The 20,613-nt window shown below is 35.8% G+C and overlaps 1 protein-coding gene across 1 annotated transcript; it reads left to right on the top strand.

Moving 5' to 3' along the window:
- The first annotated feature begins 6 nt into the window (after positions 1-6).
- FBXO8 (F-box protein 8) lies at positions 7-18,674 on the top strand. Its single transcript, XM_009272339.1, has 6 exons — positions 7-42; positions 5,160-5,499; positions 7,752-7,878; positions 15,295-15,413; positions 17,060-17,256; positions 18,028-18,674. Exons 2-6 carry the CDS (start codon positions 5,171-5,173, stop codon positions 18,213-18,215), a joined length of 960 nt encoding a protein of 319 aa, XP_009270614.1. The 5' UTR covers positions 7-42; positions 5,160-5,170; the 3' UTR covers positions 18,216-18,674.
- Positions 18,675-20,613: the final 1,939 nt, after the last annotated feature.

Genomic DNA, 20,613 nt, shown 5'->3' with positions numbered 1-20,613 from the left:
TGCCCCGGCCGAGATCCCGGCTCCCCTTTGCGGCGTCACTCGGTGAGGCGCCGGGGAGGTGGCGAGCAGGGCGGCTGCGGAGCTCCTCGGGACGCGGGGCGGCGGGAGGGGGCCTCCCCGGGGCGCTCCCGTCAGCTGGGGCGGCCTTGGGCGTGAGGGGCTGACTGGTGGTGCCTCTGGACCCGCCAGCGTAATTGCCTGGAGTCAGGTTTGAAAGGCCGTCACGTAGTGGGATCGCCAGGTCTCGGTTACGAATGCAGCTGCGATGAACGAAGCTTCAGCTTCGATAACATCGAAGGAAGGAGCATTTTCCTGTTAGGGGGGTTGTGGTCGTGAAGCGGCAGCTGTAGGGCTCGGTTACCATAAGGTGGAGGGGGTTTATATCGAGAGTGGGTGTTGTGTTTTATTTGATAAAGCAGAAGCCAGTACCAATACAGCATTAATCTAGCTTACGTTTAGCTTTTAGTATCCTATCATGCTCTTCAATGCTGCAGAATTTATTATGCAGTAACAAAGTAACATATAGAAGACACGATTAAAATTGAAATCAGACTCTGATAGATATCAGACAGAGCCAAAGAAGATCAGCGCTTTATAAACAAGCCTGATGTTATTTTTACTGTGATAGTAATTACAGCCGAGCTATGAAGAGGTTTCAATTATTAGATAAAGTTACATAATTGGAAGTTTGGAAACATACATTTGAGTGGCCTATTGAATCTGGAGATTGAAAACGTATGTTCAAAATAATTTAATAATATAATTCTGGACACCATTACTTAAAGAGCTTTAGAATAACAATGAGTTTACTCATCTTGTTTGACGAGTGAGTTCTCAAAGCATTCATTCGGGATTACTACAAAGCTGAAAGTAATTGCGTGATGGGGAAAATAAGATGTGATCTAACAAACAGTATATAAGCTGCTGAATAGCTACATACATATTAAAGCTTGTGGATTTCTGGCAGCTAGTTCTAGAATGGTTTAAATTGTGTATCATTTTGTTTCTTCTCTGAAATTTCTTCAGTTGGTACTTAAAATAGCAAATATATATTTTCTTATCATTTTTTACATTACAAAAGACTTTTTAAATTATTTCTGCAGTGATAGCTTATGTATAAGTATGTGAGTACATTATAAGAAGGCTAGTTTCTTCAATGACATAGTATTTTTTTTTCTGTCTTGGAGCCACTTGTAGCGTTAAATAATTTCGAAGTGATTATGTTGTTGGTGATGTATAGCAGTTAGCTTTCGTGTGGGGAGAAAAACCCTGTGAGCGCCAACAAGCACTGTTGATATTCTTGTTAGCTCAGTGTTCCTCAATAGAATGTATTTTGTGAACGGGAACTTCTAGCTGAATATTGCAATAAAGATATTAAACTAGCAGCTAAAATTTGGATATTTGATTTAGGGCTAAGTAGGAAAACTTGGTCCTCTGTGACCACTACCAAATTCTTTACAAGCAGTGCATATAGAACATAAAGATAATCTGACTTTGAAGAGGTTTGAAAGTTATTATAAAATTGCCAGATGCTTACCCGATAGCATAAAGTTCACTTGATAATTGACTGGGCACAGCCTTTCTATGAACTGTTTCTGATAATGCTGCTGGTCTTTCTCATCTTTCTGGTGTATTATGATTATAAAACTTGTCACAATATGATTCCTAATGATCTTCAGAGCCTTCAATTTCCCGTTACTCCTTTTTTTTTTTTTTCTTTTATTTAAACTATGCCCAAATAATTAGTATTTTCAGAAGATTTTTAACAGTTGGGAATTAACAAATGTGTATAGAAATGTGGCTTTGTTATAATGGTATAAACTAATGTCAGAAAAGATGGCAAAAATACTAGCAAAATAAATTCCTTAATTTGTCCTAGAGCCTTCAATTTCCCGTTACTCCTTTTTTTTTTTTTTCTTTTATTTAAACTATGCCCAAATAATTAGTATTTTCAGAAGATTTTTAACAGTTGGGAATTAACAAATGTGTATAGAAATGTGGCTTTGTTATAATGGTATAAACTAATGTCAGAAAAGATGGCAAAAATACTAGCAAAATAAATTCCTTAATTTGTCCTATAAAAAGTTACCTCAACAAACAGATTTCTGCCTTTAACAGAACTTTCCTTTCTCTCTACTTGACATACGCAGTTTACATAGAATAGGTTCTCACTTCATCTTTTGTAAAACGTAAGATTTAATATTGCAGTGTTTTTTCTTGCTGATTTCTATTGCTTTAGTGGTTAAGGACTTGAAATCATGATGAGGAATTACAAGCCCTCACTCCTGGTTCTCTCTGTCCCTAAAACTAGAATTTTGCTGTTTGGCTATTTTATCATTTTGTTTAGAGTCAATGCTATATTTTCAGGCAGACTTTATTTTTGTGTTTACATGAAGAGCTACACTGAGAAAGTGTGCAGATTATATCTGAGTTACATCTACATTGTATGTATACATTTACCTCCTTCAAAACCCTGCATTTTTTACATAATTGAATTGAAAGATCATTATTATTCAGTCATCTGGTATCTTCTGAGAGTGAATACAGCCTCTAAATTTGGCATCAGCATATTTGAAAGTGTAATGCCTTGTTGGTAGTGTTCAATTTACTCACAGGGCTAAGGTCAAGAATTGGTTGAAGCCTCCCAAGATATTTAGAGATACCTGTTTACTAAGTACTGTACTTAAGTAATTAAGAAGCTCATATACAGTGCCTAGCAAAATGTGAACTTTACCTTAATTGAATCCTCTAGCACGGTGATAGTAGCCCTTTTTGAAATGTTGTGTTTGCTCAGAAATATTCCTTATCTGCTCTTTTCATCCCTTGGGAAAGTCTCCCCTCCTCCTTCTAGCCCTTGGCTGTTACTGACTACCCACACAAACTGTTTTTTAGCTTGATTCTTCACTGCACATCACTGTATGCCCTGCCTGCTCAGCAGGGACAATAGCAGCAGCTGGAGTTGGAGCAGCAGGTGACTTGATGGGTTTATGCTTGTAGTCCCAAATGCCAATTCTGGCACACCTACCACTGATTCATTTAATAGCTCTTGATTTTATTGTAACAGCGCCTGGTGATCCTCCGTCGGGATGAAGATTAGTAACTTCCTTCTCCTTGGAGAGGTTTAGTTGCTCCAAAACAGAAAAAGGTGGCGCTGAGCAACTGCAGCTCTGGGAATGTCTCTTTAAAAAAAAAGTTGCTACCTCTTATTTTAATCTAGCTAGGCAATGAAACATAAAGCCAGAGTTCTTCTTCATCTTGTGAAGAAATATATTTTATTTACAGCTAGAAGTTTCATAAATTAATTGCAAACACCAGCATGAATTGCCAAGGCCCACTTTCATCGGACCACTCATCCTTGTGTTGCCACTTTTTAAATGGCAGATTGTTGTATAGCTTCCTCTCGTGAAGCGACTTTACCGGTAGCCCTGAGGACTTTTAAAAATTTTATGCTGGTCTCAAGAAAATGAGAATACCTTCTTTATGTGTACATTCTTGTAGCCAATTGTATATCCTATTTATGGTGTGACTCAGTAAGCTTTTTTTGTTAAACTTGCCTGATAATTTATAGCAGTTGATCATGGTTTAACCTGCCTCTGTATGATAAAAAAATTAAGCCAAATGTATAATTGTACAAGAAATGAGAATAAAAATAATGATGAATTTGTGTAAAATGTTGCATATTACTAAATTGAATATAATACATGTGACTACAGTTTCTTCACAACTGTGGCCTTATCTAGAAATGAATTCTTGAACTTCCCCTGAATGGATTCTTATGTAGATAACTGCTTCACCAGCCAGCTGAACCTGTCTTTTGTCAACTTCCATTTTGGTTATGCCTTTTTTCTGTAATTTCTCTAATTTCTCCATTTTTTTTCCCCATAATTACTCATCGCAGCCGTGGCTTGTTTCTTTCTGCTTATGTAGAACAGTTTCTATTCATGTCCAGCCTTTAACAGTTTTAAAGCCCCGTTTTAAATTCCCTGTGCTAATAGAATATAAATAATTTCAAATACACGTGAGATCAGACCAGACCAGGCCATAAGTGTTTTTCTTGAAAGTCACCATCGGGAACCTGCAGATTCCTAGTATGATCACTTCAGTGATCTATCATCATAGCAAAGGTTGAAAAATAAGATAGATCACCATACGTACACTACTTGTGATGGGATTAAGACAACACTCCCATACTGAATTAGTATGATTTATCATACTTTAATTTTCCCTTTTGGTAAATACAGGTCGTTACTGAAATTTGAGTTGTGGCATTCAGAAATCTTGATGACTGACTAACAGTCAGGATCTGTTCTTTTTATTACCATCTGCAGCAAGTTTGACAAACAATGACAAACACAGTGATAAGTGAGATATAGAAGCCTTATCATGAAGTTTTTAATGCTACTGTGCAAGAAAGCTTGAAAAGATATTTTGGGTGCTCAGAAACAAGAAACTGAATCCTTAATGCATTATCATTGAAGTCGTTAAGCTTTGTCTTAATGTCAGTCACAGCCTACTTTTGTGTGCTGCCCACTACTCAGGACGTTTTTGTTTCTCCTTATGTTTTATAGCACTTCATTGACTCTAAATAAGCTATTTTTATTAAATTTTAAAGGAAGTCTGAAGATAATAATTCCAAATGTTCTGATGGTTAAGGCTTCTTAACTTGCATAGGACATAGATAATGTTTGGTACTGTTTGCAGAAGCTTATTGTTAATTTTGTAACTCTTCAAGCATAGAAATTGTTTTGTTTCTCCTTATGTTTTATAGCACTTCATTGACTCTAAATAAGCTATTTTTATTAAATTTTAAAGGAAGTCTGAAGATAATAATTCCAAATGTTCTGATGGTTAAGGCTTCTTAACTTGCATAGGACATAGATAATGTTTGGTACTGTTTGCAGAAGCTTATTGTTAATTTTGTAACTCTTCAAGCATAGAAATTTTTGAAAAAAATCTTCTAGTTTTTTATGGGTTTTGTTTTCAGTATTTATTCAGTTGCTCCACTGGACACAGATTACATTGTCAGCATAACTTTGACAAAACTCACTTTTTTTGCTGTTCAGATTAGTCCTAGAATTTTATTTTTCCAGTGTGTGCTGAGTCTGTCTTACAAATATTTATAAACAGCTGTCAACATGTAATTTGGATTTTATGTCCAGCAGGCTCGCAGATGGGTCAGGGACTCTGGAGAGTTGCTAGGAACCAGCAACTGCAACACCAAGGATACAGTGGACAAGGCTATCTTACCAGAGAACATGGTAGGAGGATAGCTACTAACAGTGTTTCCAATACAAGCCATCGCAAACAAGCCCAAGGAGGCATTGACATCTACCACCTGTTGAAGGCAAGAAAATCTAAAGAACAAGAAGGATTCATTAACCTGGAAATGCTGCCACCAGAGCTTAGTTTTACCATTTTGTCGTACCTGAATGCAACTGATCTCTGTCTAGCTTCATGTGTCTGGCAGGATCTTGCTAATGATGAGCTTCTCTGGCAAGGGTAAGCAAAAAAAAAAACCTATCACCTGGATACAGTAAAAATAATTATTAGATTTTAAATTTGTCTCAACATGTGCTTTTTGTCATTCTAACCTTAGCAAAAGTTTCCTAAGTTAAATGGGATTTGACATAGGGGAAACATGAATATAGTTTAAAAATGTGTTATTCTGGATTTCTCATTACTATCAGGTATTAGTACAAGTGTACATGTGTATTACTACACACCTGTTTTTTGATATATCATGCGGAAAAAAACAAGGACTTGTCTTCACTTTTGTATTAGCTCAAAGCACTTCTCAAATGTTTGTATTATTACTTCTCCAAGCTTCAAACAAGTATCTAGCCTGAGCAAACAAACCTGTTCAGCTGAAGCTCCAGGTAGAAAGGGATGAGAACTCATCTACTATACTTGTCTTAGAGCGACTTAAGTGTATGTTTTTTGGAAGATGGTGATGGAAGGGGGAATGAAAAGGGCAGTTCTGCAAATGTGTCAAGTGGAATTTCTGCAGTCTAACAGTTGAAACACATTTATATAACATATGCAGAGTTTGTATGTCCAGGAAATAAATAAAGGAACATTCTATCAAATAAAATAGTATAAGATCAAAATTTAATTACAAATATTTTCTTTGATATTTGGTGTTTTACAACACTAGGAAAGACTCATGAAATCATACTTATCTCTAGAGTAGATGGTCAGCAGAACTTGTATCTTCTTTCACAACATATTCTTACCTCTTAACGTAACGGACAGTAAATAGTATTACTGTAATAGCTGGGTTGTTGTTCAGGTCCTGTTTCTTTTCCTTTCATTGTGCTCTACATCTCTTCCTTCCTCATCTATTTCTTTGCCCCTCTGCATTTGAATTAAGCAGCTTCCCTTCCTATCATGCTTTATGAACTCAGCAATAGGACAATGCAATTATAACTTAGTCACAATTGTTCTGCTGTTGGAGACAGTTGTCTTGGCAGGAAACAGGAATTCTAGTGAAGATCCTGCTAAGCTTCTAAGTTTATGTGTATCAAATAGCTTGGCAGTTGAGTAAGTATGCTTTGTATTGTACTTGGTTCTTGGTATCAAAAAAACACTAAATACAAATAAATTCCCTGGACCAATGCTTGAAGATACTAGAGCTTCTTAATTGTATGCAGTACATATTCTTAACGTATGGGGGGGGTGGGGGGGTGGAAATACATATTTTCCTCAGAGTTCATCCTGGGAAGTGGCTCAGTCATTTTTAGTGAAATCTTCCTAAATAATACTGAGTTCAAAGTATACACTTTGGTAGTGAAAATGTGTCCTGATTTAGCAAATTAATATAAATCTCAAATTGCATAATCCCTGTAGACATCTTAGTCTTCAATATTCCACCTGTATTGGATGTGTTTGAGTTTAGGCTTTGGCAAGTCCTGTGGCTGCAGGTCCAAACTCAGTCCAAATAAGACCCAGGTTCCTGAACTGAAAACAAAGTCTCTCCCATGTCCTCAGTGGCTACCTGCTGGGACCTAAGCATTGTGCCTAATTATTTACAAAACAGATGCATTGTAGCAAAACTACCAGTACAGTAAGGAATCTAGATAACAATCGGAGTGCCTAGAAAGTGAAAGTTCAAGGGAATTTCAGATGGTGGCATCAAGGAGACTGAGATGAGGGACAGAAACTGATGAAACTGAGATATGGAGTCAGCATGGGATAGAAGGGAAAGAAACTGAGAAGTGATGGAAGATATAGAGGGATGGGGCTGGATCAAATAATTAGCAGCGGTCAAGACTGGAAGAAGGACAGTCAGGTGGAAAAGGACAGATGGGGAAAGCAGTGAGTTAATGGCATAATTTTGTGCAGATGTGGTGACCCACTCACTGCACAACTGGGGCACAAGAAAAGAAACAATTTTTTAAACTGTCATACTGCTGCAGGAGAACAACTTGTCACAGTTATCCAGTGTTCAGATACTAGGTGTGCCAGAGGTCTCAGCTGTGTGGATGTCATTATGATGCCACCTACTGGGATATGTTTTGAGATTGCACTCAAACACACCAAAACCCGTGTGAGAAGAAAACAACAATCATATAAATGCAGACTTTAGCAACACACATGCAAAAGGCTTAATAACTAAGTGTTAGAAGCAACCTATTTCTGACTTTTCCTATAGTTTGAGTATTTGGCTTTGCAGTGTTGATTACATTTTGCTTCTGTAAAATACATGAAATACAGAAAAGAATTTTGATAATAGACTAATTCTGTTTTCATAGGTTGTGCAAATCCACTTGGGGTCACTGTTCTATATACAATAAGAATCCGCCTCTAGGATTTTCTTTTAGAAAATTGTATATGCAGCTAGATGAGGGCAGTCTCACCTTTAATGCCAACCCTGATGAGGTAAGTGAACTGTTGCTGACAGTAATAAACAGTTAAAATAATTGTTGTTGTTTTATAATTATAGCCGTATTAAAAGCCAAGTTTTAATAGGTGTTTGTTTTACTGTAGGAATGGTTAATACTAAGTTACAGCCCTATCCTGATCTTTTTTTGCATATGGTACCTGTGCACGTCATTTACATGGCTTGCCTCTTAAGTGCTCCGTACAGCGGTCTGACCTATGGATGCCAGAAATTCATAACCACGTATTGACTTAGGAATGAGGCAGAGATCCTAACTGAAGAGGCAATGGTGAATTTAAAAAGGATACTGATACGGTCACATAAATTAAAATGCTAAAATGCTTCAGCAGAGTATGAGTTTGATTCCCCCTTCAGTCAAAGCAGGATGAGGTATAAAGTAACACCAATTACTTCTATGACAATTGTGGTTTCTTGTAAGGGATTTAAAAATATTTCCACTATCAAGGAGAAAATCTTGAAATATTATGAAAAAGATGTACCGCTGAACTATCCTAAAGAGAGTTTCATTTGATTTCTGTGGATGTTTGTTATGCATGAACATAATCTTTCTTTATAGTATATAACAGTATATATTTATTTTTAAAAAATACCCCATGTCAAACTCAAAGGTTTCCATTTATTAATTCGTGTAACTAACTGGAAAAGTCAGTTTCTGCTTTCGCTCTGTCAGCTTTCAAAGAAGAAAAGAGTTTGAGAGTAGACAGCTTTTGCCTGGGAGATACGCAATTAATGCCCAAGTGACAGAGAGAGTCTTTTGTGTACAAAACCAGACTCCTGCTTCATGTTTCCTAGGAAAAGAAGGTACACAGTACTGAACAAAAAGTAGTATTAACTTCCTGGATATATTTATACATACACAAGGAAGTGGTAATTGAATAAATCCAAAGTAGGAAAAGGATTAAGAGACATGAAAAGTTATACTTCTAGGATCCAATAGTTCATTCTGCTGATATGATACAGAAAACATGAACTTGTGACCACGGGGTGAAATAAATAAAGCAGTCGTGTGAATCATTACAATAATGTGATTTTGTTTAAATTCTTACTTTATCTCATATTCTGCTTGATAAAGAAACCCACTACATTCATTAGTCACAAATTACAGTATTTTGTAATTTCTCTGGTAGAGCTCTGCCTTGAACTGTGATACGCAGTGCTGAGATGTCTTATCAGCACCTTGCCACTTGAGTGATTAGCATTGATTTTCAGCAGGATTTTAGTGAATTTAGTAATAAATTTAAAGCTTTTCAAATGAAATGCAATATTTTGGTAACTTAAATGTGTTTTCAAAAATATATTAAGTTTTAATTGGTAACAGCTTTGTCCACCCAGTTCTTTCAATTTGTTTTAACATAATTTTTCACTTGCTATCTTAGTTTATAATATGCTGTTACATTCCAACCTAAATTTCGTAGGTTTAAAGCCTTTGGAGCCTTCACAAAAGGCACTGAATAAAGAATTTGTTATTTTTAAAGGAAATTAAGATCTGCAAATCAGAGCTACCTTATAGTATACCTAAATTAGGTATGACATTTATTATGCTACACTTACTTCTTTTGGGTTCATTATGGCTATATTGTACAGAAGTAGTACAAACAGTCTGCTTCAGGCCTAGTGAGAGACGAGAACTTCAGGATATCCCCTAAGGGCTTCTGTTCCTCTCTCCCTGTGGAGCACCATAGCCTGGTAGGAATCATTCAGGGCCTGAGTTCCAGGAGAATTCACAAATACTATTGCTTTTATTGTTTACGACTGTGATATTGGCAGAATTATTATTATAAGGACACTGTGACTGGAATATATGATATGACATTCCACTATTACAAATTGCGTCTCCGAATTTCCTGCCAAACTCTGCTTTACATTTGATAACAGACCTGATCAAATTACTATAAAAATAGGAATACTTACAGCCACAGGAGCAAGATTCTCCAAAGGACACCGCCCATGTCATGAAAATGGGTAACCAGGCTCCACAGCAACAGCTCCAGAGCTAGCGGTGGCTCACGGGGTAGGGAAGAGCATCTACACACTTTGTGGTAGGATCCTCTGGTTAGCCATTGTTGTGTGCATGGTGTTGTGATATCTGCTGTAATTTAATGTATTGATTGTGTGCATGAGCTTGCATAATTCATAGCAGGTGCTCACATTCTGCTGAAAGGATGTGCCTAATCACATTACATGTAATCTGAAAAAAAAAAACAAAACCTCCAGTGCATGTTTGGTTTCTCATTATTTCTTTTGTTTGTTGTTTTGGGTTGGTTTTTTTTTTCATATGGCAGCACCATCGTAGCCGAGATTTTGGAACTTGTTTTTTGTTTCTTTGGGCAGAGGGGGTGGTTTAGTGTTAATATTAACACTTGAATATGAATATTATGTTGTTTAATCTGCCTACATGGTCTCTGCTGTATTTTATTCTAAAGAGTGTATGGTGTATGTAAAAAGTTTCTCATGCAGTGCTCATTTCATATCTCATATGCTTATGACTCTCAATTTGTAAGCAAACAGAAGTTATTTCCCAGTGTTTTGTATACTGTTTCTAACTTCCTACAAAATATTTTGTCAAGTTTGTTACATGGAGCTATGCTATGTAGTTAAAATTGGAACTGAAGGTGGAAAAGAGAATCCTTTGGTCAGGAAAGAAGATCTAATTTTTGTTTCATTCTTAATGATAATGATTCTAACTGATTCTGTTTAATGGCATTTATTTTTATGGATCTATTGGAATCTGGACTGTACCAAAACTCTCAGACTTTAATGAGGTCAGGATTTCCTTTATGTAGCATAATAACAATAAAGTACAGTAAGACAGTGCTTATACTAAGCCTGGCTTTCCACTCTTCTGATTGTCTCATTCATTACCAGCTGCCCTTAGTTTTTGCCAGGCAGGTCAGTTTTCTGACCTTTTCTTGATTATAAATGAATTGTTAGCCACTTGCATAAAGCTACCTTACCTGACTTTTAATTATAGGTAGTCTAGATGATGGAATATTTGCTGTGCTGTATATTTCTAACCAAATTTTTTGAAAAGTTATCCTATTTCATAGTGATCTACTAAGCAAGCCAATTTTGAGATGCATTGATTTATCTGTCCTAAGAATATTAAAAGTATGTGTATGTTGTAGAGGGAAGGAGTTCTTTTGTGTGATTTATGTAAAAAGTTGGAATGGACCAGACAGCTGAAACCTTTTGAAAACTCTACATTAAAGTCAGAGAACTTTAATCTTGTAAATTATTATTTATGGATTCTGTGTAACATGAAAAATATTTCTACGTTCTACTTGTGATTTCTGCCATCATAAGTATGTATCATCACTGAGACTGTATTTTAAGGACATACAGTGAAAGAGACACTGTTTGAAATGTATGTTCTATATTGTGTCCACATTTGTCACCAAATGACTTGATTCGTAACTTAGGAAAAGAATCTTAAACATTTCTGGTAGAAAATAGAACATCAGTACTGTGCACTTTGTTCCAGAAGGTGCACCATGAAATATATTGAGATACTGCATTTCCCTAGAAAAATGGGAATAATAATAATACCATAATAATACCATACATGTTTAATTATTATTTACTAATAATGTTAATGTTACCTAAAAGCCCCAATTAGAAATTGAGGCCGAACTATGCCAGATACTGTATATACAGAATAAAATGACAGTCACTGCCCCCAAAGAATTTATCCAAATAATTAAGCTAGTATTTAAAATTGAACTCCTATATTTCCTCAGCTTTTATTTAAGAATGTTTTAATTTGGTTGGTGATCAAAATTGTCTAGTCTGTACAGACTTTTTTTTAGTCACCTTTTAAAACTATTTAAGCTAAACAAATAGAGCACGTGTACAACCATTTATGTGAAATTTGAAATCTCAAATATTAAGTGAAATTTGTCTTTATTGACAAATGTATTTGTCATATATTTTCCTGCACTACTTTTACGTGCACATTAGGTAAAAAGCTTCATTGTCTCCCAACTCTGACTTTGCAAACAATTCCATTTAAATATTAAAAAGAGAAATCATGTATATATGTAGAAAAATACTGATTCCAAAATTTCCATGCCATTAACTTAGAATACGCCTGGTTTGTTTTGTATTCGTATCTAACTACAAAGGTTTTAATGTTGACTGCTGTACTGAAATGTTCTGAAAGTACTCTTAGCAGAGAAGAAAATCAATGCAGAAGTGAAACCAATACTGAAAAAGTAAACTTTTCGAATTTAGATATCCTGTATGGATATAAATGAATGGAAAGGCTCTTGGGAACAGATAGAAAGCAAACTAGGAGTGTCAGTGCTGTAATAGAATAGGTTGGTAAAACAAGCATCGTGTGACTGGAAAAAAAGGAGCAACTGTAAAAAATAACATATTGAAATACAACAAATGGCTCTTGTTGTTACTATTAGTCTATAGTTATGATTGTTATTTGCATATATAATTTAAATCGACACTTTCATACATTAAGTTTTTATCCAGAGCTGTCTGAAATTCAGTGGTAACATTCTTGCCGCAAAGGCAAGGTATCCGTAAGGCATCTTTCCTAATTCTCTAATGCTAAGAACATTATAGTGACAAGCAGGCTCCTCGTATAAGTTAGGCAGACGCAGAGCTACTGGAAATCTTGGCTGTTGTACTGTTCGCCTAACTACTCTTCCACTAAATCAGAATTAGAAGAACATACCGCGTGTGCTCATCCTGCAGTGTTTCCTAAGTGTTAAAAAGACCTCTTCAGACCTGGTAGATAGTGGCACAGATCTGCCTACCTGACTTGAGTCAAATGTTTCCTAAGAGAATCACCAGATGACTGATAAATAATCTTAGCATAGATTTTAATTGTGTGTAGAACTACTTATTTCAGCTAGTATACCTGCCACAAGTGACCATTTTAGCTACCAAAAGTGATTTATTTGAAGTGTGGGTTCTGAGAGGAATTCCAGACAGTGTTTACAGTGTTACAAAAAGCAGATTCGATGACATGCCGTAAATCTTGTAAATAAATTTCATTTGCTGTGAGCCAAAATTCAAGAACTTTAAAGAGAAATCAGGTTTCTATTGTTGCAAAGTATTTGTGGTTGCTTAGGAAGAAATAAAAAGCAACTAAAAATGATGGCACGTTCTGAAGTATATTTTATTTATACCCTGTTTATTTGTGAAGGAGATGAGGACAATGAATAACGAGACTGCATTCCAGAGAAAGAATATTCTCAAGCGTTGGGGGGGAGGGAGAGGGAATTAGAGACAGGGAATAAAAATGCTGTGCAAAGACTTGGTAGCCTATCAGGTGAAGATCCTACATTGAGTTGAAATCTAGTGCATGAAAGAAATCACTTACGGCATTTACTGTCACAGAGAAACCAGCCCATTGTCTGTCTTAAAGGTGTTATTTTCATCCTTCCTCATCTATGACGTGCCAGGTATTTTCTGGATATGTTGCAGAAGTGTTTGTTAAATAATCGCAGCAGGAATACTACTGAGACTTCCTCGCCAGGCTTCAGTTTGTATTACCTTAAGCAAATACTTATTACTGAAGCAAATGCATAAGTCTCATTAAGTCAGGATATACTTAAAGGACATGTTCTGCTGCTAGTCTTGTATAAATTGCCAAAATACTTGAGGAATTAATATGCAGTTGATGTTCATTTTGATCTCCCATTTTTAGTTTCCTATTTAGCTCTAATTCAATAAAGTACTTAACCTTACGTTGTCCATCCATACTATGGGCAAACTTAAATATGATCTAATTTGGATTTAAATGCAAGCTTATAGTGCAATACATGTTTCATTACAGTCCTAAGTATTATTCTTAAAATCAGGGCCTAAAATTGCTAGGGGTTTTTTGGTCTTACCTGTATAAAACCTTTATATTTTTATTTATTTTATAAAACATTCCTTTAACAAAAAAAAAAGTGTGCTGATTAACTGCTATTTTCTGTAAATATATAAGCAAAAATTACGGACTGGTAAAAACGGCTAGATAACATTACAGGTGTTTGTTGGCTTTTCACTTGTGTTACCGATATCTTAAGCATGTATTCTAATTTCTTTTTTGCTTGATATAACTGAGACTTTGCTTTACTAATCCACTTCATAAAACAACTTTCCAAACCTGCACTCAGTCCTTTATTTCTTTTTTAAGCAAAATTGAAGAGCACTGGGAAGTTAGTTTATACGCTGAATGACAGGTTGCCCCTACATCTTTATAGATGTAATGTAAACTAAAAGGGTAGACTTGCAAAATATTGTGAAGTCTGATATCAGAAGATTTATGAAAAAAGATTTCAGAAGTATTTTAAAGGTGATTTAGGTTTTGGCCTTGGTACATTATCCTATGCAGAAATGCACTGTCCTACACATTTTATGCTATTTCAACATTATAATATCGTCAAGAGATACTGTACTTAAGTATTGTAATACTTCTTAAGAATTGTAACACTTCTTTGTAACATGCTCAGAACCACTCCCAGCCCCTGCCTGCCATATTGAATTGAAACTAGTTGGTTAGTTATTCTCAGGTTTAGATTTTTGTTGTTGAAAAATGTGAACATTTGTAAAATCCATTAGGTTGGTTTTGATTTCTGAGATCATAAGGAAAATAGTTTTATGCTTTGGGATATTTCAGTGAACAGAAAGAATCCAAAATATCACTGAAATATTTTTAAATGAAATTTGGCATGTGTATTCTATGAGAAATGCGTGCTTGGCAAAGTGTGGAAAATTCTGGAAATCATAATATGAATATAAAATATACACAATCGTTCTACCTTTTTAAACTTTTATTTTTTATGTTAGGTACAGTGTTCTTATTTATGTGTATGCATATTTATATATGTTGATATTTACCTATGCTTTGAAATCAGCGTGCTTGTGTTTATTTACATTGTTACACATTTAAACAAATGCATATAATGCATCTATTTGAATGTGATACATCGTATACATGTGAGAACATTAATGTTTTAATGAAAGATATTAAAGACTAAACACATTATGGCTAAGATTTTTATTTACAAAAGTTACAAAATTAAAAGCTATGGTCCCCACAGCATTTTAAATACAATTACAAAAGTATGAAAACCAAAATAGTAGTCTAAACGGTAAAGAAATTATTAAAGAACCATCATGCTCATTATGGGGTTCATAATTTTAAATTTCCTACTGTAAGTATGTGTAAAATCTCAACCATAACCATAAATTGTTTCTTTGCATTTGATTTATAATTTTAGAGTGTATTGTGCATGTTGAAATGTGATTTAGAGGAAGAAGAATCATTCTGAAAAACAAACCAACTAATTAGTAGGATTATGTTCCTACATTGCCAAGTACAATACTTGTTCCTAAACACATTATGAAGATTAAACATATTTAAACATACATGTATTTTATCTCAGGGAGTCAACTACTTTATGTCCAAGGGCATACTAGACGATTCGCCGAAAGAAATAGCTAAGTTTATCTTTTGCACACGAACACTAAATTGGAAGAAGCTGAGAATCTACCTTGATGAAAGGTAATTTGAATTTCTCTTGAGACATTTCCTATTCATTTTCACTGTACCAGCACCATTCAACAATATTTTGCTTGTGTTGATGTGATCTTGAAGAAGTAAAAATGCAAGAAAATGCAGCTAAGTAATGCTGCTGCTAAACCTGAACAGTTATTCAGTTATTCATGTGACTGTAACGCTTTATAAGAACCCCTGAAAATACCACCTATAACTAGTAAATCTCGCATCCTGTGCTTTTTCTGCGTTTTTGCATTTCTGGGCGTAAATTGTTCTGAAGGTATAGTGGGCGTTTAAACTGCACAGGATAATCTTTGTGCTGTATGACATCCAGATTTTATAGATATTTTGCTGCTTTTTTTGACTTGAGGTTTCTTTTTTTCCTATCTAGTATGGGTGTTCATCAGAAAAAGCAGTTATCACTTTACCAATTGATGATGGCTTTTTAACTAATGTTGAATCATCTAACCGTTATTTGGTTGTCTGATATTTCTCAAATGGAAGTCACACCCACCTCCTAGGATGCAATAGAGCATCCTCTTGGAGACAGAGTGAGCTGTGGTAGGGAACACTCTCCCTGCGGTAGCATGCTCTTCTACCTCCACAATGCATTCTCTTGCCCTCCAGGATACCTTCAGGTTGGGGTAGTGCAGTATCAGGAAAGAGGAGCACCAACACGTTCAAGCGAAGTTGAAAGAGGAGGAGAATAATAACTGGACCTAAATAGGAAGAGCAGAGGGACAGCAGCACTTCTAGCAGGAATCCTCTCCTGCTTCTCATCCTCCTCAGCCTGTACCGCTAAAGGAATAAAAGGAGTCATTCTGTAGTGTTATCACCACTGACAGTCCTGTGCTGTAAAACTTAGATTATCATTTTTTTTGGCAACAGAAAAAATACAAAACCATTTAACAGCTGAGATTGCAAGTTAATATTAGCAACGCCTACTGCCATTCATCTTCCCTTCGTAAACAGAGCATAATCAGGCACTAAAAATAAAAACTAGGTTTCTAAATGTTGAAACTCCCCTCTTAGTACTGAAATGTTTAATAGAAAGGTTAAACATATGAGAATATTCTTTGGTTCACTTCAAATTTGCTTCCAAATTTCCTTCAGATGTCTTTGTACATCTGTTCATGTAGGCTAGTCTGAAACCTTTAGATGTTTCTGTGTTCAGTGGAACACGCTTGAGAGCATCGCACCCTGATGGACTTAGACTTTAAAGGGGTTTTGTGAGCAAATTTTATCTAACATAAGCCTGGTTTTAACAAGATACTCCTGTAACAACTTCTACTTAGGCACCAAAATGTGTGACGCACATGAATCTAGTCCCTTTACTGTCTTTTTTAATGGCTTTGTCAGACAGTTTAAAGGAGGTGAAGCCTCTATGTAGACTATGATTGAATATGCACCTAAAGAAACTTAGAATTCTGATTAATGTATCTTTTTATAGTATTTGGCTACTATTGTAAGTGTCTGAAGAACATGTGTTTATATTATCTTTGTGCTGTTAGTGATAATTTTCTTTGTCTTTCAGCAAAAAACAAAGCTCATAAACTATTCTAAAGCTTTCATTTTTATTTTTAAAACCTACACTTTCATATTTAAACAGTTAAAAGAAACTTCTCTAATTATGTGGGATTTTATTCTACCAGGCGAGATGTTTTGGATGACCTTGTGACGCTGCACAACTTCAGAAATCAGTTCTTGCCAAATGCACTGAGAGAGTTCTTCAGACACATTCATGCTCCTGAGGAGCGTGGGGAGTACCTTGAGACTCTCATAACAAAGTTCTCTCACAGATTCTGTGCTTGTAACCCTGATTTGATGAGAGAGCTTGGCCTTAGCCCTGGTAAGCAAAAAAAAAAGAGCTTTGATTCAGTGGATCAGTCTTTATATTTCTGGATGGTGCTACTGCTTATGATAGTTTTAAAATCAGCACCTAAACAAGTATGTCTGAAAGTACAAACATGGCTTGGGAGGGTTCAGTACAGAGGCAGCATCCCACTCGGGTTGAAAAAAACCAAAAATAACATACAGATTCTTTTCTTAGACCCAGCTGATGTGGGTTTTATTTTCACGTTATCTTTCCTTCACTTTTGTCTGTGCTTAAGCTCTGTACTATCTCTAAGTTCTCTCTTGCAAAGACTTATACACTTAACATTTTACCTCGTGGATAGTCCCACAGAAATGAGAGGGAATTTTGGGCCTCACTCAAGTTAACAAGCATTTCTAATTGGCTGGGGGGGAGCCAGTTTTCAGCAGTGGGACTGCTTACATTTTTAAAGATAAGCTTTAGCAGGATGTTGGCCTTAGTTTACAAAAACTTCAAGAATCTGTTTAAATGAATGTGCATAAAGCCCTTAGTGACTTTTGGATAATGTAGAAATATTAAGAGATTTGTAAATGCTCATTTGGCAATGTGCTGACATTATTACTTTGAAAATTGCTATATTAAATTTTATTTCACTGGGATACCCTTTCAAGTTGTTATATATGTGTATATCTATATATAATTATAAGCCCAGATGATGAAGACCGTAAGGTTCTTGGACAGGGAACAATATTTTTAATGATCGCAGTTTCCTTTTTAAATTTTTTTTATTTATTCTCTCTCGTCTAGATGCAGTTTATGTACTGTGTTACTCTTTGATTCTACTTTCCATTGATCTAACAAGCCCTCACGTGAAGAACAAAATGTCAAAGAGGGAATTCATCCGAAATACACGACGAGCTGCACAGAATATTAGTGAAGATTTTGTAGGGCACCTTTATGACAACATCTACCTTATTGGCCATGTGGCTGCCTAAAAGCACAATTTGCTAGCACTTAAAATTTGTAATTTTCAAAAACTACGTCAATTCAAGAAATTAATTATTTTGTAGAGATGGGGGTTATTTTAGTGCTGGTCATTCTAACCTCTGTATGCAATCAAAGTTTGTGTGTGTAAGTGTGCGTATGTGTAAACTACCTTTTCTATTTACCATGGGAACGGAAGGATTTGGAGATTTGTTTTTCGTAATTTTTTTAGTTTTGCACAAAACAATGCCATTAGCCTGACACAGCCATTTACGAATGTTAAACTGACATTGCAGTCTAAGCTGACAAAAGTGGTGAATTTGTGCATTAGATCTGCTTGAAACTTTAATAAGTTCATTCTTTTTAGAATACCATGTAATGTGTATATATTTAACTAAAGAGATTTATAATCATAATTATTTTATTGTAAAATATTTTAACTAAAATTTCTCCTTTTATCTCTTAAAATAGTGTTGTACTTCTTTCTTTTGCGTTTTTTTACAATGCTGGCTACCTCAGATACATAAGTTAGAGAAACATTGGTCTGAATACTACAATAAAGTTTATTCTAGGAGATGACAGAACACTTGTAAAATATCTAAGCTGATATTTAATACTATCTTGACTAACTTGAATTAGCATATTGCCAATCTGCTGTTCACTCAATTTTAAAGAAGATTACAACCTCTATTTTAGATGAACCTGGCTGTCATACAGGGCTAGCCTAGGGAAACCGTGCGTTTTATATAGAGAGAGCTAACCTATATTGCAGACACTAGTTACTGGGGACATACGACAACTACAGTCATCTATTCAGCACGGTAAGCAAGGAAAAATCTCAACAGGGAAAGTGGTAGGGGCAGCTAACGTGTTGCTGCTTTCAACTGTTTCCCTCGGTCTAGAAGTGTCAATGATGGAAATGCCTAGGCAAATATGTACCAGATGACTCATTGCTAAAGCTATTAAAAACTGACTGTGCAAGATTAGAGCAGTGACTGTGCAGGATTGGAGAGCCGTTTCAGACTCAGATACTGAATTACTCTTTCTAAATCTGTCATGTAGCTAGATTTTAAATAGTTCTAGATTTATGAAAATACTTCAAAAATGGTTTCAGTCAGGTTGTGTCTTACGTTTTCTGAAGCGTGTAGAATATTAGCAGTGCAGCTGCCGTGCATGTGCAGGAATGGAATGAGGATTTGCCTGGTTTTTGTTCAGATAACTCGTAGAGCAGTGCTTTTCTTAAATTGACGTAACGTAGTTGAAATCAGAGCTGTTCCTGATTATGTTTGTTTACATAACATTCAGCTATCACTAGCATCTGGATTCATCATGGTAACGAGTAGATTTATCCTTTTTCCCTACCACACCGTGAGGTGAGGTAGGAAGATACTCTTGGTTCTGTTTTACAGATTAATCTGATTTTTTAGGTAGGAAGCCTATGGCAGAACCAGGAATTGCATGCAGGTCATGCTCCTCATAGGCACGCGCTTTGCCCACACTGCTGCTTTCCGTTTGGCACTTAGGGGGTGTTACGTTTGTCTTAGGAGAAGAGTGATGACAATGACAGTCCACATAAGGGCTACATAAATGACAGGGAGAAAAAAAATGTAGCTACTGCTGCTATTTCAAGTGTTTAGTACATTTGGTTTATAGCTCTGTTCCACATGCAAAAACGCACCCAGAAAAAGTTGTATTTTTTTTATTACGTTACCTTTAATCAAGTGTAAATGCCATTTGTATTTGTGTAGCATACGCAGCCAAAGCCAGGAGCCAGCAGTATTGCAGCTATCTTCCAGACGGTTTTACAATATCACTCCCCTCTCTCAGGATAACTTCTCATCACTTCACCCGATGTCATTTCATACATTTCAGAAAGCCCAAGGATGCATTCCACAGTGGTCAATTAATCACAAATACAAATAAAGAGTATACAGTACACTGGGGAGCTTCGTTTAAGGCACAGGTATCTGGTCCTGTAAAAAAAAAAAAAGTTGGAAAACTTTTAACATAATCTGTAAAACCAACAATAAAGGGTAAGTGTCTCTGTGCTCCTTAAAGTGATCTTACGTGAAGACTGCAGAATATGGCTTTCTAGAAAACGCTCCTCAGAAGTTACACACTTAAAAAGAAGAATTCAGTGAATTTTGAAATTACAACTGATCTTACCAGGAAATGTTTTCTTCTCAAACCGCAAATGCAGAGCGAGGCCTAATTCTCTTCTGACTGGTGTTTATGTTGACATTAGCGATACTGGTTTTGATTTTGCACTGATACGAGAGTACGAGTCGTTAATCTGCATTTCTCTTAATTTCCAGTTACCCTCAGTTCCCATCCTCAAACAGATACAGAAGAAAGCCTCCAGGCTTTCCAGAACGTGGTTTTTCTGGAATAGATGAGTACATCTATTAA

Source organism: Aptenodytes forsteri, unplaced genomic scaffold (assembly GCF_000699145.1).
Source record: "Aptenodytes forsteri isolate BGI_AS27 unplaced genomic scaffold, ASM69914v1 Scaffold13, whole genome shotgun sequence".
Taxonomy (NCBI): Eukaryota; Metazoa; Chordata; class Aves; order Sphenisciformes; family Spheniscidae; genus Aptenodytes; species Aptenodytes forsteri.
The sequence above is the reverse complement of the archived record's forward strand: the minus strand, read 5'-3'. Positions and strand labels throughout refer to the sequence as shown.

Excerpts from the sequence above, each read along its gene's own strand:
- FBXO8 (XM_009272339.1), top strand. The coding sequence starts at position 5,171 with ATGGGTCAGGGACTCTGGAGAGTTGCTAGGAACCAGCAACTGCAACAC. Across the intron at positions 7,879-15,294 it reads TTAATGCCAACCCTGATGAG|GGAGTCAACTACTTTATGTC; the intron begins GTAAGTGAACTG and ends ATTTTATCTCAG. Across the intron at positions 17,257-18,027 it reads AGAGCTTGGCCTTAGCCCTG|ATGCAGTTTATGTACTGTGT; the intron begins GTAAGCAAAAAA and ends TCTCTCGTCTAG.